Consider the following 23,884-nt stretch of genomic DNA (forward strand, 5'->3'; position numbering starts at 1 on the left):
CTGCATGCAGGATAACTTCAATTTAAATAAGTTCTCCCTACTGCAAAATTATGATATTTCAAGAGTACGTCATCTCCAGGGTACGACCTCTCAGCATCCGCCAGTTGGTGGCGGTATATAGGAAACGCAAAAACGAAAGTGGAAGTAGGTTTAGAAATCTGGCGACAAAAAAGCGCTACAGCTATGCTTAGCGCTTTAAAAATACCAGCTTTTGAACTAAGTCAATTTTTGGCAAAATATTGCATATAGGGTACACCATTTCAATGGATATGGGTTGACAGGGATTATGGATACAGTTCACATAAAAGAAAACCCGGTTTGCTGTCACATTGACAGCTTTTCACTTGTTTTTGGCCGATTTATTCTTCATAAATTTTGAATTATCATATTCAAAAGTTAATGAGATTTAAGAAAAGGGGATTTTAACGGCATACGTGCACGTAAGAATCGAATCAACGTAATTCTGATTCTATACAGGAATGAAATAAAATAATACATTCCTTATTCTTCAAAGAATAATGTGTTAATGTGTCCAATGAAATGTTAGAGAGTTCATGCTATGATATCGCCTGATACTTCTATCCAGTATGGATATTTGCAATTAAAAAAATCCACAAAGATATTGCAAAGTATGTGTGACATTTTTTCACCCAGATTTACTTTAAAGCTGAACGCCGCTCATAAATAGGCACAGGTACCTTGTATATAAACCCTTCGATTTCGTAACACCAGATTGCACACCTGAAACTCGTGGCCGACGTGTGGTATTCCTTTCGTGGTCTTTGGATTTAATGCATTTATTTCTTATTTATGTGCATATTCTGTTTGTAAATGATAAATTGACCGATTTATTTGATGTTAGTATTGTTAGTATAGAATTCATCCTGGAATGAAAAAAAAGTGTGTAAAATTTAAAAATTTCATCGCGACCGAATAACACGGCGAGGGTGTACGTCCACACAAGGTGAGACCTCTACAGCAAAGTACTTTGAACTGTTTTGAGGTCTGTGCCCTATATAGGGGTTGAAAGGACAGCAGTGATGAAAAAGAAATATGGCAGACAGTGCCTATTTACGAGCGGTGTTCAGCTTTAAAAAGCTTCGGGTTAGCGACGGTTGTAACGAAATCTAATGGTTTACATTTTAGTTTTCACAATTCTAATATGTTATATAATCTGCACAGAGCAATCGGAACAGGTTTTGGTTTCAGAATGTCTTCAAGGATTTCAAATCTGAATGACACCATTAGAAAAAAGTTCTATATATTTTGTTGTGTAAATAATTACCATGCCCTAATTAATGTTCTATTAAAAAGAAAACAAAATACATGTATACCATAAATGTAATTTATTAATACCACAGTAATTAAACAGAAATAAAACCAATACGTAGTGATCAAAGTTATTTAAAAATGTTCAATTAAATATAAAGGTACATTAACAAGCTTAACAGTTATATCCAATGTAAGTAGCATTATAACTAAAAGTCAAAAATGTAACATTAAAAGCAAAGACATATATAGGTATAAATAAGGTAGAATTTTAACTTAAAGCGATTTGAAAAGTTACATTAAATAGGAACAGATAATCAATTCCTCTATATGCGCAAACATATACATGTATCTGGAGTCGGCAACATTTCAGCTTGGTCATCAGCTTTTATGAATATTAGACATCTATGACACCAATCAATTTGATGATAAGACGGGAACGCCAAACACATCAACCTCACAAAGAGTGAGAAACTCAGTTGTTTTGGAGATCTTAACGAACTTCCCTTCTGGTAACGTCGGACAGTTGATGACGACCAGCTGTGACGCAGTACCGGGACCAGCAAAGAAACCACAGGGAGTGTTGACATCAGATTCTGACAGCCCTACAGTGACGTTAACATCACGCAGCTGGTATGACAAATCTACATAAATGTCAAATGACAGGTGTAAACAAGATGCTGTTATCTTTTGTCGTGTAGGCCTAATTATCGTAAAAATAAGCACAATATATTTATATATAAATATAACACAGGAAAAACCTTACCGAAGTGTTTCCCCTAGATTACACTTCCCTGTACTTGTTTTAATTTTTATTGTTTTGCATGATTAACTCATACAAAAAGGCTCATATTAAGCAAAATATGATTATTTTGTTTTTAACGTAAAAAGAAAAAAAAAGAAAATTTACTGTGATAATTCTTTAAGAAAAATGTGATCAATAAGAATGATCAAAGTTTGACGAGATCTTGCTTTGGTGATTATAATATTGTCCCGGGTCATAATTACAATGAACGGGCCTAATATTGATCAATAAATTTGTTGAAAGTAGACATATGTTAAGCACCTTAATTGTATGATGAGGCAGGAATAAGTATGCTAATTTAGTTTCTTTAGCCGGTTATGTGATTTTTTTCTGCAATGATGGCTACCTTTATAACCCGCATGAATCATCAAACAAGTATTATAACACATACATATTTTCATGTATCTTTTAACAAATTAATAAATTGGTAGTAATAAGTAGGTTATTTCCACTAAAGGACTGTTAGTGTACATTATATACATCAGTTCGTTAGCGAAAAGTAACAGCCAGATCGTCCCCTATTGGAATTTGATTCTGACAGCATCATGATTGTTTTGTGCAGTCCGTGGTATTATGTAGGTCGCTATACATGTAGGTTTTGACCAATCGATGACCGGGGCGTGTAGATTTCAGTATTGTTGTTTCTATAGAGCTATAAATTTACTATAAGTTTTCGCAAGCAATAGAAAAAATCATGCTTGGTGGATGTAAGGATGTCATTATTGTTGTAAATGATTGACATCACGTGTTATTTACAACTATCTTTATGACAAGGGAAAACGTTAATTGTGGAGTAGATTTTTGTTACTATTAGCAGTGTAATTGAGGCCCCACTATGCATTTGTCATTAGTAATCACTCTATCATATTCTCTGCAGTGACTTTACGTCAAGTTTCTAAGTAAAAGCTTACTGCATGTTCATCTTCTTGACTTTTTTTTCTCCTCTTTTACCTACTTCCAGTATACTACATGTGTACACCAATATATAATGGATGTTTATTAAAAAAGGAACAAAATGCATGAATTGAGTTTCTTAAGTCAATGGTTAAGGTGAAACCAAAGTTCTCTTAAAAAATTATTAATATTTTAGATTTTATATGTAATGTTTTCTGTGAACATCGTAGGAAACGACCTAGACGTGACGCTTTTATATTTCAATAATTTGCAAAAAATAGATCTGAATAGCGCACATTAATAAAACTACTATGCAATGACAGTCTTATAACCTATAACTAATGGCATATAATTGCATTGCATTTTACAAATCAAGAGATCGAGTTAAACCTGATATTATTTCCACTTTATGAATCTAACTGTATTTCAAATTGAAAAGTACCTTAGCCTTTAAATTGTGGGACTTGAAATTTTGCCGCAAACCCACCACCAATATAAAGTTCTAATTTATCATAACAATGTATCAAAATTCCCACTAAAATAATATAAAATTCCATCTGAACCCCTGGTTTACATTTGAGGGTTACCTTGGGTTTACTTTTTAAGAATTTGTGTTCACTCGGGTTTACTTTGGGGTTACTCGGGACTTGCTTTTGGGGTCAACACTGAGGTGAGAAGCTGACTCGTCTTTCATCTTACTATCCTACTGTCTGTAATTCCCGCCCCTTGTATATGTATATTTTAAATACACATGAACCGTCTGTTTGCCGGGGTATACTTCTGATCGGGGTTTACTTTCTGTGTCCGCTATGGGTTTACTTTGGGTTTACTCTGGGTCCACTCTAGTAAACCCGGAGTAATCCATGGTTTAGTTGGGATTTACTTTCTGTTAGGTTTGGTCTGATCGATACTGTAGTATTGAAATAAAGGTGCATCATTCTAACCGTATATAGTCAAAAAATATAACTTGAGTATATGTTACTGATCCCCGACCCCCCCCCCCCCCATTAAAACAAGATATCTGGATCTCTTAAAACACCAACGTTTATAACTTTTTTATAGTTAATAAATAATATTGTTATACTACATGTATAAAGAGGGATTTAAAGAGTTTCGGATAAAACAAAATAGTAAACCCATAGTTTTGGGGGCTTCATTCGATTGAAGCTATGAACCAATTAATTAGAATTTAAACAACATTTTCCTCTACATCTGGTATACTTAGATTTTGTAATGTTGTTGTTAGCTACGCTTACCTGTGTATAACTGTCTATTCCTTTGTTAAGTATTTTGACAGTTGTGATGTTATCCATATAAGGTATGGACATCAAATAGCACAATCAAAATTTGCAATGTTGTTACTTTTTACACTTACCTATTCCGTATTTATCTATTCCTCTGTTGAGAATTCTGACAGATGTGATGGAGTACACAGCCTGTAGATCCACCCTCCACCAGGGATATCTGTCGCCATCACCTGTGTGTGCACACTTGTCTACACCAACATCTGTTCCTCTGTTGCCATCCAATGCAAACGCGGCGTCATAGTCAGTTTTCGTTGATGATTGTTTGGCACATTTTCCTAATGCGATATTCGGCAGAACTGTCAACGATATTCCAAAACTAAATTTTTTTTATGATAATGAAAAGAACATACTATTTACTACATGTAATGCTAAATTTACTTTGATAGATAGAGCTGTATTTAAAAATGTACAATTTCAGCGAAAACCCAATTGACTTTTTTCAACACTTTTCATCAATATGTTACATGCATGTCAAAGTGCTTCTTATGCCATGTCAACGTGTTAAAAAATTCTGAAATACGAATTCGATTAAAGGAACAAGTAAAATAGAAATAATTCTATAAATTCCCGATGCAAATAGTCTTATTTAAGTTACAGCATTATTTTACACATCAGAAAATTAGTTTGTTTTCACGCGGAGTTTTGTAATAAAACGAACTGTTTCTTTTTATCGCAATAAAAATAACTTAATCACTTCCGAAAAATAATGTTACATTGTGTCAGTGTGAACATTGTGAACTGGTTCTGAATATACAAAAGTAAGGTTTGCAATGAAAACGAAAAAAAAAGATAAATATTGAATATGAATACAATATCTGACAATACATGTACACTATATATAGTTTCACGGTAGGAATCCTATTCCCCTTAAACTACGCTGCTTTTAAAATTTAGAATTAAATAAATTATGATTGGCTCTTGCTTCTTTTACCTAACATAATAAAAGATGCAGGGGTTTAGATTCAAATATTTATTCAAGCAGAGATTTAATGTTTAAAATGGATTTACGTGTGCTAGGTTTTTTGTTCTCATAAAGTTTTCAAGATAAGTGCAGGTTGGAGAAGGTTGTACCTGATAGTGTTTAAATGCAGAACTGAACATCAGGGGGGAAAAAGAAAAGATTAAATTGGAAAAAAGTACAGAAAAGAAAAATGTCGAAATATTTAATAGATATGAAGTTATTGATTTTTCAATGGTTTCCGCCATCATTATTTCAAGAGATTAGCCCTTTAAAAACGTTGCATAAGCTTAATCGCGTTTTTTTTTTTTTTTGCTTAGCTGTATCTGTTTTATTTCATGTTTATGGGAACATTTTAATTGTCAATCGTTATATTTGCTAAATATAACTTTTTACAATCATTGTGCATAATAACACTTTCACTGCGTTGTTCTTAACCGTTGGCATTGTTGGTGTCGTGAATGTGGTTCAGTACTCGTGGTATCGAAAACAAAATTAACTAGAACTTTTTTTTTGTCTTCAACAAAAAGTCAGGGCTTTCGACACCCCCTTTCCCTTTTTTGATTGTAAATGTCAGGTAAAATCGTATGTATTTTTTTTTTAATTACAAATTCTTCACCGCCTCGATATAATCAGTTGCCTAAATATAACCTTATTAATAATGCAATTTCAAAAAAAGATAACTTCAAAACTTTAAATTTAAAGTAAACATACTTTTAATTTCTAAAAATTAAAAATCAAAATTGAAAATTAAAAATCATTTTAAAAGAATATTTCCAAAATGTTATTAAAAAGTAAGTATTCCTTTCTCGAATATAAAACATGGTATGCCTAGAGTATTAATGTTCTACGTTCATTGAGCAAAGCGATATAACTCTTTCTAAATCACCTTTTTCAACTTTTAAAAAGTTGCAATATTCATGCCCTTAAAACTCCTGTCCTACGGACCATAATTTTTAAATTGTACTATTTACTTAAAACTTAAAACCGAAAAGATTTTAAAATCGGATGAAAAATAAAAAAAGATACAGCTAAAGGGCTGTTTACAGCTTTGACCCCTCTAGATCCCTTATCTTTCCAAATTTTAATCCCAAAACCTTTTCAGGTCTGCAAATAAGGTCCCTCAATATGAATATTAAATATGATAATATTTACTTGAAAACTGTTTGAGAAAACGTGGCACGCGTAAATTCAGTATAACATTAAAACACCCATAGACGATTTTTTATCAACTTATTAAACCGGAAGATCTCAGTGGTTTCAAACGAAACTTCAAATATATGACAATTATGACAGTTTCAACATTTTCCATTCCTCATTTTAAAAATTTGGTGGTTATTTCAATTTCTACTTTTTTCAACCCCCCTTTTTCATAGTTTGAAGTCTAATATCTCGAAAACAGCGAGAGATAGAGATAGAAAAAAAATTGTCGCTTACGATTTTTTATATCATACTATGAAGTATCTAAATCCAAAATTTCTTAAGTTTTAGTCATAAAATAGATACAAAGGTCCATTTAATATTTTGTTTTTTGCATGTGTAAACCGGAAGTATATAAAACGGAAGCCCAACAAGTGACATACGGGAGAAATAAACAATTGCTCAAAGAATCTAACATAAAATTTTTTATTATTTGGTTCCGTTTTCAAAAAGTCGTTGACGAAACTTTGTCGAGAAGAATAATAATAATAAAACAGAACGAAAACAATAGGTCTTTTCGACCGAAAGTCGAAAAGCCCCAATAAACCCGTTTCATTTAACATGTTGTGTTATTGAAACCAAACAAAAAAAAATTCTTGGTTTTATTAACATGCATTTAAAATACCATTTATCATTCAAAACTAAATCATGAATAAATTACTTCCTCACATATCAAATTAGCATATTCACCTTCACAAACAATGTCGTATTTCCACTCTCCGTTTGACTGACAGATCAGCCGTCCTGAACCAGACTGGGAGTATTCGTCAGCACACGAGGCGTGTATCCTCCTGTGTATACCAATGGCGTCCTCACGTCGTGTTGTATTCAGGTCTATTCCTTTTAGATCGGGTATTCCACAATCTTATGAATAAAGGCACATAATAAACAATGAAATCTTACACTGAAATAAATTTGATCAACACCTATGTCTAAAGATAAGAGGCTACTGTGTTGTTACTTCTTTTATAAATATTGTTTTTGTACGAATCAGTTCATGTACGAGTTATTAGAAAATTAGAACTCTTTTGTATTAAGAGGTGCACGATTTTGCATCACTTTTTCCCGCTACAACACACTAGTCAGATGCTGTTAGCAATGTCGCACTACTTTGGTTCGCCACGGTGTAAATATTTACAATATTTACTTCCTACATATAGTTTTTATAATCATTCATAATGCCATATCGATGTGTTGTTTATTTACGAGTCACTACATACTGTATCGAGTCATGACGAATTTATTTACCATAAACGTATATCCTGTCAATAGATTATCCTCGTAATATAACAGAAATTAGTTTGTTAACGTGCATCTAATAGTTATAATTCATAATATTGTGTATTTATATTCATACCTTTATCTACGGTCCATCAGTAGCGTCATAAATAGGTCAAATATATGTATGTTGCAATATATGCTAGTTTTCTTCATAATATGTGCTAAATGCATGATCTGCTCAGAACCTTAATATTGTCGTAGGGAAGTTGTGAAAATATGTAATTTTGTGTCATATATGTTTTGATTATGTACTAATTATTGTTTTGTTTTATTGTAGCTTTTTACCAAGTTCACGAATAAATCGTTATCTAAAGTACGATTGGTTAGCTATCTGCATTCTTGAGGCAGAATAGCTACATTTTACTTTTACAAAAATGTATGACAAAGTTGTCAGTTTTTCTAGTTTATTGTGATATTTTCTTTAACTGACAGTTAGTTTAATAAATATTTATATCTAACAACTTGAATTCCTGGAAGTATTATAGTATATCGTGTTAAATTTAAACATAATACTTGTCGACAAACGGGCTTTTATAAATGTTGTTTAGATGAGTAATTTGTTAAAAAAGTAAGCTTTCTTTGACACTTGAGGTTTTGTCAATATGCATAAGGAAAACCAATTATGTACATGTAACACATGTATATTTTTAATGGTATCTATTTGCATTAAAGCAATGTACCGGATGATTTTACCTGACAAAACACATTCAAAGAATTTATCCTCGGAATATGTCTTGTGTTTACATGTCTGGTTGATTCCACAGGTTGAGTTCGAACAAGCTCCAGCCAGCTCCTACCAAAATAAAACATTGATGAACACGAGAGTTCACCGTAAATCTAACTTATTTAACCTAGTCTCAAATGTTGAATGTTTATTTAAATGTACAGTTTATATGTATAATTGCATGAATGTTTCAAAATTGTACGCAACAGAGTTTTGAAGGTTTCAAATTGGATCACTCAGATAACAATTTTCCAGCCGCATGCCAATTTTGCCAGAAGCGAAAAAATATGCTGTTCAGTCTGAATTTCCGCAATGTGTGACATATAACGTAATCGGTGACACTAATTCCATTTAATCAGTCTTTGTATTTATAACATGGAGGGATGCTTTTTGTTATGAAGTATGAACACATATACACTATTGTTTCATTACATACCATTTTTTATTAGCCGGGCTCTGCTGAAAGCAGAGTCCTGGCTGTAGGCAGGCAACTCGCCAATGTTACTATAAATAGCACAACTTGAAAAGTAAACAAAAAACAAAACAGCGTCAAAGTTAAAGCTTCCGCTATACCACACAGCTACACAAAGAGCCACGTTTTAGCAAGTGTTGGCATTTAGTTGTTTTTTTTTTAATTTTGAAAGAATTGTCTCTTTTTTAATTTTCTTATTAATAACGTGTTTTAAAAATATAACATGCATTTTGGAGAAATACAATGCGCATGAATTTCCATGAACTACTTTGCTGCGCGTTGGAGAAATTGGGATTGAATATATAACGATTGTTGCAAAATACAAGGCAGCAACTGTTGAACTTTTTTCTACTAGACAGACATATTTTTGTTTATAGCCGCTTACAAAATTTGGTCGCTCTCTGCCGACATTAAAAGCATGAGAGAGAGAGAGAGAGAGAGAGAGAGAGAGAGAGAGAGAGAGAGATTTTCAGTCTTTACTACACAATATGCATAGACACACCAAAAGAGTCCGGCTTTCGGTACTACAGTACTTTGATTACATTTTCCCAGATTATTTTAATAGCGAATTCACATATCCTATTCCATGGTCAAATTGGTTGAGACTCCCATTAAAAAATATCTCTTCTCTTTAATCTTTTTTTTTGCTATCAAATGGTTGATTTTAGATGCCACAGGAAATGAACACATCTTGCTTGATTTTCTTGTTCATGTTTATTTTCGATGTAAGCAAACTGCCTTGTATAAAAGAGGTTTTATGTTTCATATCGTGTAGCCAATCCACAAAAGAAGATGGGGGAATAAGATGGCGCAAATGCCCATTCGGTTTAGTAGTGAAATACAATATTGAATTTATTTTTTCCCAATTAAATCTATTCAAATATATTATAATACAACTTTGCAAAATAAAAATTTCTAACTATAGTCAGTTTTAAATATATTTAACAAAAAATAAGAAAAAAAATTGTCGGAAATTTTGAAGGTATCGAACCCGTAACATAAAAACCCTAGATATATAAGGTTAGCTTATGCCAGGTACTCTAACCACTGAGCCATTTCAGACACAACAAAGTGGGCTTTTTAAATATTATGTGTGACTAAGGCCACGAACTACCGGACTTGTGGTTTTTTTTCAAAACGTTCAATTGTTGGGATACAAAATGATATTTTTTTTAGTATAGTGGGTCATCTCTCCACGTTTTTGTTGATTGAAATCGGTTTGTTTTCCAATAGACCTTAATAAGTCTATGAGAAAAATATGGAGCACAGACCAACTCTATAAAAGAAAATGCCTTGAAGTTCTAAAGAATGACAGTATTTGCAGGTTTTGATACGTGATACGTATACGCCTGTTTGAGTCAACATATTCCAAGTATTGAACATACCTTTAGGTAAAAAATCAATGATTCGTTAAATATATATTTCTGCTCTCACTTACGTAATTCCAATTGGTTCTCACTAATTCAATCGATACCTGCAGTGTTCAGGCTAAAACAAGTGTATATAAGTTTAGATAAGTGTTAAAAATCTGTGACAACTGTATAAGCTGAAAGAAAGGTGCTGAAAAGGTCTGCATCTTGCATTGTATCGACACTGGATGCCAGAGGAAGGAAGTTTGCGAATTCAGCCTTACTATATAGTTTTACGAGCCTAAAAATTAACCTGTATAATAATATTAACATGTACTCATTGTTTGACTTGGTAAATTAGTAAGTACGTTGACGTCATGGAGCGACGCGTTTCTTTGAACAACGCATGCGGCTATTGTTACGCGCAAGACAGCAAAATTTAAATATATTCTAATTCAATCAGTGGTTTTGAAAATTGCCTATTTAATACACTCTTTTGCTGAGACAGATCGGTCGACGCCAATACGATAAAATCACCGGGTTTGCTTCGAATTTGGGTACTTTCCTTTTTGGTCAATAACTTGGAAACATGCCTATAACTCGCCGTATTTTTCACATTTATTCCATTTGATAAAACAGAAATATAAAAAGTTATACTCCACTTTGTACTTATTAAAAAGATAACTCGTCAACTAATAATTCTAACTGAATGTTAACCTGCAGTACCGATCAGACCGAGCCTATCACCAGAGTAAACAACAACTAACCCCGGATTCACTTTTTGGGTTTACTTGGAGTTTACAGTGGGTCCACTCTAGTAAGCCCGGAGTAAACCCAGAAAGTAAACCCAGTGTTTAATTGGGGTTTACTTTCTGCTATGTTGGGTCTGATCGGTACTGTACATATGACAGTGAGAACTAGAGGTACTGTGGGCAAGCTCACAATTGATACCCCCGCTAAGAAAAAAATCATAACGCGTGTATTTTTGCTATTATAAAAAATATTGGATGAATCTATTTCACTGTCCATTTTCTATAAATAACAACTGCTTTATTTTAAAACTGTTAATGCTAATAGGAGTAAACAAACCAATTTATATCCTTTAATTCCATTTTATTTTAAGTTAACTGTTAAAGCATGGGGACATTTGCATCCTTCTGTTAACAACGATGGCTTGAATCAAACGAAATCCACATGTCAAGCAGCCATTTAATATTTAAACATTTTGAAATATTGGTATACTGAGCCCGATTTTTTCCGAAAATATTTCTCCACACATTTTTTTCCCAAAGAAAATTTTTAATCGGGGCAGGCCATTTTCAAAACGGGGATGAGAATCTAAAATTTTTTTTATGTTGCCTGAGAAGAGCAAGCTTTGTGTCAAATTTTGGCTTCTAATATTTCCATTAATACGAGACTTGACACAAACAGAATTTAGCATTTTTGAAACAATCATCTTGAACTTCCTCAATTGAGGTCTTGACACACCCTTTGGTCATAAGCAATATTTGTTTGAGGTAAGAACTTCCAATGTTTCTCCATAAGGAAGATATGGACCGGACACGATTGCACAGACAGACGGACGGACAAGGTGATTCCTAAATACCACCCCCCCCAACTTTGTTTACGGGGGGTATATAAACGTAACATTTGAACTGTCTGGTCTTGTATTTCTTTGTCGCAGTGAGGACGTTCAGTAAACATTTAATTACATTCTTTTACACCACAGTCAGGAAAAATGTCCAAAATATACAAAAATGTGTACATTATTTAATCAATAACTTTAATTAGACAATTTTCAAAAAATGACTTTTAGTTAGGCGGCTAGACAATGCTATCGTTCGCAGTACTTGGGTATATTGATCTCGCCAAACTTGTCCAAAGAATTAAAATTGACCAACAAAACTAGAACAATGGAAAACAATAGCAACATATAGTTTACATATAACATGGTGATTACAGACTCAGAAAAGTTACACTTGTCTAGCCTTGTGTCGTTTATAAAAGATATGAATAAAGAGCAATGTATTCATTTATCAATATTTGGTTCAGGTTTTTAAAAAAAAATATAAATACTTAAGGTTAAATGAAATGTTTACACCACTGTTGTTTTTTACGACATAAAATTTGAGAATGTTGAACCTAAAACGCATTTACAAAAGCATAGAATTTTTATTAACGAACTCTTTTATTATAGCAGATATTATCATCTGGTGGAATCTCACTAGGTTTTTTTTTTTTGGACTACAAAAACACTTGAATCTAACAAAAAACTCATTTTTCTTTGAGAAAAAGATAATAAAAATGGGACTGATATTTATCATATGATTTGCAGAAATATATCTTAGCATGTTTGTCAACCATTTAAAGTGAATAACTGTTTCAAAACACTTACATTTTTTTTGCACATTTAAGAAAAAAAATTAAAAGTACTATCCTGTTTTTAAAATACAGTGAGTAGTGTGATTTATCAGGAGAAAGTACATATCACAATAATTGTCAAAGTACATATCACAAAAATTGTCAAAGTACATATCACAATAATTGTCAAAAATAAAAATAAAAATTACTCGATAGTATTGTCACAGACCATATAAATAGTAAATAGCCATGTAAACATGTGCTGCATTTATATATATATATATATATATATATATATATATATATATATATATATATATATATATATATATATCGTCTTGGGATAGAGTATAGATTGTAGTTAATATAGATTCTAACACATTTACCTTAGGCCAGTAACCATGTGCTGCATTAATATCTTTGCACAGAGTATAGATAGTCGTTTTTTAAGGATTTTAACAAATTTACCTTTGGCCAGTGCTCCTTTTCACTGTATACCCATCCAGCACTCTCCATGTACCTATACTCTGCTGTCGTCTTATTTTCGTAATTGATTTCACAGAAATTAGCCCCTTTGTAATAGTTGACAGATTTACACCGTGGTGTAACCAGACATTCTAACACACAGTCCAGGAAACTGACTTCTGTGAATGATTGGATCAGTTTCCGGTCCAGTCTGTGGCCGCGCTGAAGTTTAGAGAAGCCCGGTTGTAAGCTGCCATAACACGGTACAAGGACGCTAACTAAAAACCACGGACATCGAAAGATTTGGAATTGCAACATTGTACTGTAGAAAGATACAGTTTATTTCTACATTGAGCAGTGCGAATGCGCACTTCAGAGTAATAAATTCTGATACCGTTTTAGTTTGTATTTTGTATAGAGTTTGTATTTTAAAGTTTCGATTTATTGACTAATGTGCAATCAATAAGCATTTAAATGTTAAAATGAATAATTAATCCGTAATCCAGCATTTTGGAAAGAATGCAATTTCGTCGCGTCGATCAGTTCTAGTCTATCTACCTTTGCTAAGGTTAAACATAAAATCTTGAACAACTATTAATTGCCTCATAAAATATACTGCAGTTCATATGACATTTTATTTTCTCTCTCTCTCTCTCTCTCTCTCTCTCTCTCTCTCTCTCTCTCTCTCTCTCTCTCTCTCTCTCTCTCTCTCTCTCTCTCTTTACACGCTATATTTCGCCCTTATCATATATATGTTATATATAATTTTATTGAGACGGTGTGATTATTATAAGGTACGAAATATTTTGTTATTATTAAATTGTGGATTTTTTTTAAATACACAAAATATCTGCATAATAAATAAAATCGAGGTACAGTAAATTTTCTTTTTTTTAAAGTTATTTTTAAAAAATGCGTTTGTGTTTTGTGCAATTTAGCTTTCTATCAGTCAGGAATGTGTAACTGGTGTTTCTTTAAAAGAAAAGACCGAAAGTTTGAATATTAATATCATAAGTGATCAGACTTGAGGTACGTTTAATCCACAGGTCAAAAATTAAAGATAATTTTTCACGTCTTTTATCAATCTCACATGTATCCATATTTACATAAGTCATATATTTTAAAACGTTGAATAATATATAAATCGTATTTTTATTATTTTTTAATATGTTAATATTTATTAAGAATCAATATATTGTTCTATAGAAGAAAATTTCACCAAAACCTTTTTTTTTTTACCTTGAATTGTGCACTCATAAATAATAATTTGAACCGTATTAGTATGTTTTTTACCGGATCTTGTAATTCACACTTTGAATTTATTTCCTAATGGGAAATCAATATCCATTGGATTATTAAAATGAATATTTGATAAGCAAATTGTTATCAAAAATGGAAGAGATACATTTTCAATAATTTTAATCAATATAGCCTTGCTTGTGTAAAAGAAAGGCTCTTGAAGGACAATAAATAACCTATAATCGAATATTTTGTATTTATTTTCACATATTACTTCATTATATGTAATACTTAGTGATGTAACATCATATTTGTTATAAGAAGTTTAACAAAGAAGCTATATGTTAAGGTATTAAACATCAGCTCCCTGATTTCAAGTTATTTTAATGAGGTCAACTGACTTGTGTGCGGCACTTGCTATATCACAACTCAGGAAATATATATATATATATATATATATATATCATTACGTACATGCATCACAATTGTCAAAGTTGAGTAAAACCTGATATTTGAATTTCATGAAAGCATTACATGTGAATGCGAAAAAGCAGTTGAATTTTTTAAACAACTACTCTTTGAAGTCCTCAGTTATTTATGATTTTGTTTTGTAGAAACGTATCGTAACAGCGCACTTGGAAGCAAAGCATAGACAGACCGTACAAAGCCTTATTTTAATTTATCAAAATGACAAATTAAGGAGGACTGGTGTGCAACAAATTAACCATTATATTTACCTTTTATTATCTATTTAGAAATTACTTAGATAATTATGTCCCCATTTTATTTACATGTTTTGCAACTGTTAGAGATTAAACGTCAATTTAATATCGTGCGCTGTTGTAGTTGACGTAAGGCATGTTGCTATTTAATATACGCTTGGTTTATTTATTGGAAAAGTATAAAGCACATATGTTAATTATTCATTACAACTTGTTTTTTCGACTCTCACCTGTAGCTGAAAACACGCTCGTTGCTTCACAACGACTTTAGCTCTGTTTTTGTCAAAATTATCGTGATCAATTTATCTTATCGTAAATTTCCACGAAATATTAAATATTAAATGTGTTTTATCGATGTTTCGTTTTATATTAGAATTAAGATTAAAAAGCTATAAATTTTTTACCAATTCGGTAGTTACACAAACCAAAATCAATTTCCGACAATTTAATCAAGCAAAACCTAATCAGGATGGTTAAAATATGATGCGTCCTCTCAGATCTGATCTGATCTGATACAGAGTCACTTGTATTGTATCATAAGGGGCAGTTTAGTTTAAGATTTTTTTTTCTTTTACTTTTTTTGAAAGCTTACAATTGTTCATGATAAACTGAATAAAGCTAAGAAGGAACTTATGAGCAATATTGACTGCTGAATGGGTATAAAGTAGATACTTTACTTTTAGAACATGGTAAACGTCTCGCATTTATTATGCCTAAACACTCAAAATAGAACAGTTTCACTGACAATTAAATAGTTTAGACATGAAAATGAAATTTACGATTGAAAATCTTGAAAGGTTCCGATAACAATACTTTTCGATAATTATGATATTTCAATTAGTGAACTGTCATTACTGAAATATTTAGAACGATCAAAGTTACATCACAAAAAGTAAAAAAAAAAACATGGTCCAATTAAAGCTGAAAAAATAAAACTTACGCCTTGCATTTTATGGCGTAAAAAGCATTGCGCTAGTTTTTTACTTAATGATCTTATTTCATGATACTCTGTAGATTTACTTATTTTTATAAAATTATTTGGTCAGGTCATACTAGTATTGTCGCTTTACTAGGCTAAGCTAATCATTTAAAAACGTACGAATTCGTGATCCATATAGTGTATAGCGTATAAAACATAAACTATATATTTTAGTTTGGTGAACCTGTAAACAAAACAAAATAAATTGTTGGATATTGCCTAATAACTTTGTAAAACGCAAATAATATCAAAACTACATCTGTGATATCTTAACAGAAAATAAATTATCAGAAAAATCGATATCAAGTATTTAAAGAAGTTTTATGCTATAATTTGTCAATGATAAATATGTAAGCTAGCACCAACGTTGTCTTCAGTACGAAGATATATCAATCCTTTGGATGTATTGCCCATATTCTCCATGATATTGTGGATTCGTTTAAATTCATGGGGGCCATTTTTTGTTGATTACTTAAATATTACAGGATCATGGGGACGAAATTTCGGGTATTAACTCATACCAACACAAGCTTATCTTTTCAAAAGATTGGTGAGCTAGCGCCGTAGCCATCCTAAAACACAGAAGCAGATTTCTAAAACGTTGGTTTAAATATATGAATCGATTAATTAACAATAAGAAGGCACAGTGGTGTACTTGAATTGTGCTGAAGTGGGGTCTCAATTTAGAATTGTGAATCTAGAGTGGGCTTCACATCGGCAATGGCATAGCTCATTGACTGTGCCTTAATCCGGCATTATGTTTCAATTTCGAGGTGAAAATTTTCAAGAACCATTGGTACTTTTGTGTAGCAATCGTATCTTCTCGGGCCTTTCCGGCACACTCTGAAAACATATTCGAGGTTGGCTTCCGAGCTTGAATGAATTTAAGATAAAGCTAGCTATTTATTATAATATTTGAATAACTTTGCATTATAGGACCTAAGCTACTGTTACTTTTTGACATTTTCAATAAAACACAAAACTTCATGTGTAGATGATAAAACGGAATTCAAATGGTACAGTATATCTACAGTAGTACAGTATTCACAGAATCCCCTACTATGGAGTCGAGCATGCGTATTCCAGTGAAAAAGACTAACGTAGTTGCCAGCGCTCTCGAGCGCTAGCAATAAAGAAACATGACTTTGAAACCCTAATCTATTAATTCATGGGAGATGTTAATGTGGATGAGAGGTACCCATGATTCTACAAAAATTGACCAACCATAAAATCTAATGATTCCACAGTATTTGTTTAGTCTTATTATACGGTACACTGTATATCAATCGCAACTGTTCGGGCTTCCTTTTACGACAAGCGTAATTATCAGAAATGTTTTTTCCTTTTCCGAGGAAAATACATGTTTGTACTCCTTGATTTAAAAATACCACAAAGAACAGTAATTCATTGTTGAAATTTAAATTTGTGGGAAAACACACTTGTGCTAGTCCTCATAGCCGGTTAATACATGGAAGTGTATATTAAACGGAATGACTTTACAATACCCTGTTTGATAAAACTGGAACATGCTTTTAGAATGCACGTCATCATGAAACCCCAGAGTCAATCAATATTTTATCTTCGATTTCGAGTGGTTTATTTTCATTTGCTCACAAAGAACGTGAATGAAAATTTGAAAACAAAAAACCATACAATATTCAGTCGCGGCATTAATCAACGTTTTAAAGTACATTTGTTCTATTGTTTTTAGCTGTAGATTTATTCAAATCATTTTCTTATCCATTATGATATTTTTCATAATTTTATCAATTTAAAGTAATTCTTGGAATCAATACAATGATGAAATGAAACCGCCATTTCATAAGGAATAAAACCATCTAATAGTACGTGTATTGGATCATGGGTTAAGCACTCAAAAAATTGAAATTGATAAGGTTGGAAAGGTAACTTCTACCATTTATACCTACATCTACACCCTTTGAGGAACAGTGAAACTTCATTTTTTTCTGCAAAGATATAATGTCTACCAACACCCTTTTTCTTCTTCTTTGAAAGAGACAGCCGCTTAATGTTCAAAAGTTTAGTTCAAATGTGGGTCATCTCTCTGAGTCTTCCAAAATAAGCTTTGGTGCATCTGCATTTAGAGACAAATTGCGTTTTAGTACATCAATGTTTTGCTGCCAATTTTGACACACTTCATTTCAAATTTCATTATCTTTGCAGTTATAAGGAAAGTCTTTTATTATTTGACAGTAGCCACCTATGTTGGAACGTAGTTTTGAGATATTGGATTTTCTAGGAATGTTTAGGTCTTGAATTTTAAAAATGTTCTTCCATGGCAATTACCATTTTTGGTTTGTCTTAATCTAACTGATTGATTTCCTCTCCATGGTTTTGAATTTGGAGAGAGTCGAATTTCATTAAAACATCGTTATTAAGAGTACGAAATGGATTATTCCTTTACATTTCTGTAAGTAAATTGATGAAGTGACCCTATTGGGCATTAATTTAAATGAAAATCAAAATTACTGATATGATTGTAGTGTTTTGGCAATTTTAGAATTGTTTGTAATATTAAATTTTCTTTTTTACATATGTGACCAGTCATGACATTTTGGGTCCAAATGAGGAAATTTTCAAAAATGAGATTTTTGCTTATTCTTACACCTTATATGTCCAAAATTAATATTATGAAATTTTACTCTCATATACAAGCTAGTTTTTGAGATATGACGTCACAAAGATTGCTGTACTATGTAGACATTTCTGCTTAATGTGCATTACTGCGCAATTACTACATAAATTCTGCATCTGTTTGATTACATGTAACACATATTAAGTTACATGTCAAAACACTTTAAAATGCATTCCTTGTTGTTTAGCAGTCTTCAATTTAGTTATATCATGTATTTACCCATCTAAACCAGCTGTAACCAGATAAATTAAGTACAGTATACAGTACCTTATTGTTGTTAGCATTCTATGAAATAACTGATCTTAGTGAAATGATTATCAATGGAAAAAGTAATTCGTGTTTTAAAAAATTAATCCACTTTTAAAACTAAATCAAGAAATGAAACTTTGTAACAATTGAATATCATGTTTTAATCAATTAATCAATTAAAACAATCATTTATGCAATCAATCAATCAATCATTCATTCATTCATTCCTTCATTCATCCTTCTATTCATTCATCCAATCATCAATCAATATTAAAAAAAATATGAAAAGAAATTGAACAAATACAATATTTAAGTGAACATTCAAGTATCATCACATTTTAAATGGATAGATATAACTTTGTTTATATTCTTCATGTTGTTTTGTTGTGTCCAGTCAGTTTACATTTGCTGCATTAGCTGGTCAGTGACGGTGAGTCTATCTTGATGACGGGTTTTGGCACGGTTGGCTTTGGACAGCTTTCCTTGTTTACACAATAGGGAGCAACTTCATTGAATAGATACCACTGTCTGTGTGAATCAAGTCCTGATGGAGGAATCACTGATGGGAGAACAGTAGGGTCAACTGCTGCATCAGGTTTGAGGATGTTGACTGCCACTTCCTGACTTGTTGCGTACTCCCTTACAAACACAATACCAGGATGATCTTTGTCCATTCTGAAACATTCAAAGCAATTCTTACAATTACCCACAAACTAGGTGATGGAAAACAAAAAAACAACCATTGGATACAAATCATAGACTGATATGTATTATGTGTAACTTTAGTCTATCTATTGAATTTATAAAATTACCTAAAATGATGATATGATTTTAAACTGGGTATTGGTTTAAAGATCCTCTTGAAGAAGGTTGCCCAGTCATAAAAGAAGAGAGGAGCAACGGGATCATCCACCAACTGCGGGACATTGTGGCCATTCCTGGAGGATTTCCAAACGCAGGCAGCAATCTCCGCTAAGGTTTCAACATTCGAGTGCCTCCATTTGACTTTCCATAACCCAAAATGCCAATCTGGGTTAAACTTGGTGTGGCCAGCTTCCATCATTGAAAATTCCACTGACTCATGGAGACCAGTCATTACTCTCCACATACCATATCTATTGCAAAAAATATCATTAGCATGCAAAATCATTCTTGTTATAGAGGACACTTAATGCATTAATAAACTACAAACTGACAATTTACTTCCTAAGTTAAAGATTTCTGATCTGCTAATCATTTGATCCTTACCCTTGAATAGGGGGGAGCACCTTATAATAAGTTTCATTGACATTATCAAATACAGTACATATAGATTAAATGGGAACTTAAACCCAACTTATATTTTACACAAAAATTAACAAGTGCAAGTTTTTTTTTTTTCAATTTACACTTTTCTATGAAATATTTACCCGATGACTGTGTTAATCTTGTTTTGCCCGCTGCAATTATCCATGTGAAGCTTGACATCTGTTTCACCAAGACCATGGTACATAAAATTGTGATGCAGCATACTGGTTACAGTGTTTGCGCCTTTATTTGAGTGCTGAGCTTCATCCACAAGATAAAATATATGGGTGCCTAAAAGTATAATCATTACATTCAATTCATAAAAAATAAAAGTAATTATTTCACTTTTTAATTTGCAATCATTAAAACCACAAAAGTAGACAAATGTTCAGACAAATTTGATTTTATGGTACATAATTATGTATTCTCATAGGGTCTATATTTAAATATATTGATAAGAATCATAGTCATGTACCTGATCCCTCACAGCAGATGCCAAAGCATTGCCATTTTCTAGGTGTTTTAAAAAACAATGGCCAAACTTGTTGTGCATAGTGAGGATAATGCACTTGTTGTGCATAGTCATAGCTATAATGAAACTCAGACTGCAATGTGCAGGGTGGCTGGCCTAAGAAAAAGAAACAAAACATTAAAACTTAATTATTTTTTTTGCAAAACTAAACTGGCAGTGTTTCAATAACAAATATAAAAAAATTGAGTTCATTTACTTGCAAAGTTCAAATAAAGAATTCATTACACTTCCACATTAAACACTGTAATTAGCTTATATTTTGGTTAAAATAAATTTTTAATTTATTATTACACATACAAAATGATACTAACTTATTCTTAAATCATGTAAATAAATATATATTTTACAAATATTATTTAGGTATTTCACACATACAATATGATACATTTAATTATGCATGATCCTACTTTAGAATGAATATGCAATACCTCTTATTTTTTGCTCTGGGGTGAGTTGGACAAATGTTGATTTGGCCGCAGCACACTGATCCCTGTAATTGTCCCTCTGTTCTTTGACATGTCCAATGTGCACTTGATATCTTGATAAAATATCCTCTTTTTCCTCTTCGTTCAAATTGCCGCTGCATAAAAGAGTTCACGAAAAGGACTGGCAGGTGTGACAGAGGTCTGTAGCAGGCTTCATGATAAAAATATGAGGGCACTGCTCAAGCCATACTGTTTGAATTGAGATAAGCATATCTTTCTCAATGACATCTCATCAGCAAGTGTCAAATATTCCTGGTGAACTTCTGCTTTGGTTTTGTCAGAGGGCAGTAAAATAGTTTTCTCATTTCTGAAATTTGGTAGCCTGCCAGGTAGGGGAAGTCCATATTTGTTGGCATAACTAAGAAGAAACTGTTTGACTCTCTTCACATCCTCCATTGTTAAGGCATGTTTAGGGGATTTACCTTTGTTGCCATGAACTCTAGCACCAAACCCATCTTGATCAAGGGATCTAGCAATGGACTCAATGGTTTTCCTACTTATCCCATGGGCGAAAGCAAATGTCTCTCTACACACCTGGATTCCACTAAAATGATAAACTTGTCTCACCCTTTCTCTTTCCTTTGTCTTGTGTTTCTTGGCAGATGTTTCTGAAGAATTATGATGGAAGAGCTGCACCTTTATCAGCATATCTAGTTCAGATTTGTCTGTCTCTAAACACACGTTTCTGTAATCATTGAGCACATTTCTGTCAACAATGGAGCTACATGGATTACCATACAGTAGCTGCTGCATCCACAAGTGTTTTCATAAAAATCATGCACACCATTGCGCCTCTCTTTTGTCAGAATCAGAAATTTCAAAGTCATTATCATCGTTGTTATTCAGATCATTACACACATCTTCACTATCACAGTCACTTTCATCAGAACCACTAGAGCGCTGAGTTACCGCTGAGCACTCGGCGCCGACATTGAATTCCAAATTTCCGAAAAACAAATTATTCACATGCGACAGTTCGTCGTTAAAATCGTCGTCGTCCTGGTCTATATTTGATGGGGGGATCGTACTGGCACTCGACAACACGCTGCTTTGACTCATGGTGACATTACGACCACATTTCACGGTGGGCAAAATAACGAGCAAAAGATAGTTTACATTGACAGCGGAAGTTACGTTTATGAAAAGGGAGATAACATTAACAGCTACTTTCGCTTTCATTTCATTGTATTTAAACAATATAATGCGGTCTAAAAAGGCATTAATTACATCTCGATATGCAATGGTTTTATTTCACATGGCTAAAATCTAGAAACAGCATACTATTTATTATTTTAACAACTTGTTTCTTTTCCGGCGAAAAAATAAATTGGGGGGGGGGGGGGTAAAAAATCGGCGGCTTGTTAAAAACGTGCGATGTTTATGACGTCAATTCTTTGTTTTGCAAATGCCGCATTTGGACCCAAAGTCTCATGACGCGTCACATATTTTTACATAGTATGGTAATTATGGTAATGTTTTGGGAGTTTATTAAACTTAACAAGCTCATCAAAGAAAATCATAGTCCTAAGGGATCAATTTTCTGATATGGAGTTCCATTGTGCTATAGGAGAAAGTGAGGAAAATTTGAAACAACTAATTGCATCTGTCAAGACTCTTATTAGAAAGATATTGAAAGTTTTATCAACAGAAGAGCATTGCTTGGCTACCGGTATTTCCATTTACTGCAAAGGGAGGGGTAATTGTCATTTTGTTGGTTTCTCTTTAAAGCAATTAAATAAAAAAATATGTATATCATCAGATAAATTTTGTATGTATTCCAAACCTTTATTATTCAATTCAATTATTTGTCCCATTAAAAATTAGCATTGCGGGGGTATTAGTCCCATTAGGACAGTTCTAGTTTAAAGACTTAAATGCAACGCCATCACTGCCTTATAGCATAAACATGATAAATGAAGAGGATTTCTGGGACCGACTACAAGGGAAAATTACAGAGATGATCAAAACAAAGCAAGCCACGGAAGCCAGACAGCCAAACTTAACAGTGATTAAACCAGATCCAGATGGACCAGAGAATCCAGAGCCTACTCAACCTAACAGTTATACAGAAATAACTACAGATGAAGTTGAAATCACAGAAGAATCTGCAAGTTTACCTGTTTTGAAGCGTTCAAGATCTACAATAGAGGAATTGTTTTGTGGAGATGAGGACTCTGTTATGATTACAAGATGCGAGGCTCCACCTACCCCTGAAATGGTAGCTCAGGAAGAGTTTGAAATGTATAAGAGGGTTCAAGGAATTAAATTCAATGTAAATCCTCTCTCATTCTATGATGAACACATCTAAATTCCCATGGATTTCAACACTATCCCTCAGGCACTTCAGTGTTCCTGCTTGCAGCGTTTCTTCTGAAAGAATTTTTTCCTTAGCTGGACACATCATCAGCCAAGAGCGTGTGCGCCTGGACCCATAGAAGGCTGATATGCTTAATTTGTTGCATAAGAATGCTTAAAATGTTAGTTCCTTTACATGTTTGTTGATCCTTTAATGACTTTGAATTTTATTTTTTTACATATATGAAACATAACTGCAACGGTGTGTGCATACAAATTGAATAAAGCGCGTTATGAAAATTTGTTTGCACACACCGTTGCAGTTATGAGACTATATCTTTCAAAAATAAGGATT

General features: G+C 32.7%; 2 protein-coding genes across 3 annotated transcripts in view; both read right to left on the reverse strand.

Moving 5' to 3' along the window:
• LOC105346730 (neurogenic locus notch homolog protein 1-like) overlaps positions 1 to 13,542 on the reverse strand; it is a 355,622-nt gene extending 342,080 nt beyond the window's left edge. The window contains exons 1-5 of one of the 2 annotated variants that reach the window (XM_066079929.1): positions 13,089 to 13,527; positions 8,408 to 8,507; positions 7,124 to 7,297; positions 4,344 to 4,571; positions 1,372 to 1,913 (exon numbers count right to left, since the gene is read on the reverse strand). In XM_066079929.1, coding sequence (XP_065936001.1) covers positions 1,687 to 1,913; positions 4,344 to 4,571; positions 7,124 to 7,297; positions 8,408 to 8,507; positions 13,089 to 13,403 — 1,044 coding nt within the window. In that variant the 5' untranslated portion in view covers positions 13,404 to 13,527 and the 3' untranslated portion in view covers positions 1,372 to 1,686. Of the gene's footprint in view, positions 1 to 1,371; positions 1,914 to 4,343; positions 4,572 to 7,123; positions 7,298 to 8,407; positions 8,508 to 13,088 lie in introns of those variants that run through there. The other variant, XM_066079980.1, reaches the window with a different exon arrangement.
• Positions 13,543 to 19,343: 5,801 nt separating this feature from the next.
• Positions 19,344 to 20,496, reverse strand: LOC136276117 (uncharacterized). Its single transcript, XM_066087133.1, has 3 exons — positions 20,340 to 20,496; positions 19,743 to 20,045; positions 19,344 to 19,605 (listed from the first exon to the last, which is right to left on the reverse strand). The coding sequence occupies exons 1-3, from the start codon at positions 20,438 to 20,440 to the stop codon at positions 19,344 to 19,346; spliced, it is 666 nt and encodes a 221-aa protein (XP_065943205.1). The 5' UTR covers positions 20,441 to 20,496.
• Positions 20,497 to 23,884: the final 3,388 nt, after the last annotated feature.

Source organism: Magallana gigas, chromosome 1, assembly GCF_963853765.1.
Source record: "Magallana gigas chromosome 1, xbMagGiga1.1, whole genome shotgun sequence".
Taxonomy (NCBI): Eukaryota; Metazoa; Mollusca; class Bivalvia; order Ostreida; family Ostreidae; genus Magallana; species Magallana gigas.

Bases quoted from the DNA above. Each gene is read 5' to 3' on its own strand.
- LOC136276117 (XM_066087133.1), bottom strand. From the start codon at position 20,440: ATGCTGCATCACAATTTTATGTACCATGGTCTTGGTGAAACAGATGTC. The intron at 20,046-20,339 runs GTAAATATTTCA...TTTTTGCAATAG, and splicing joins AAGATTAACACAGTCATCGG to ATATGGTATGTGGAGAGTAA. The intron at 19,606-19,742 runs GTAATTTTATAA...TGAATGTTTCAG, and splicing joins AAATCATATCATCATTTTAG to AATGGACAAAGATCATCCTG.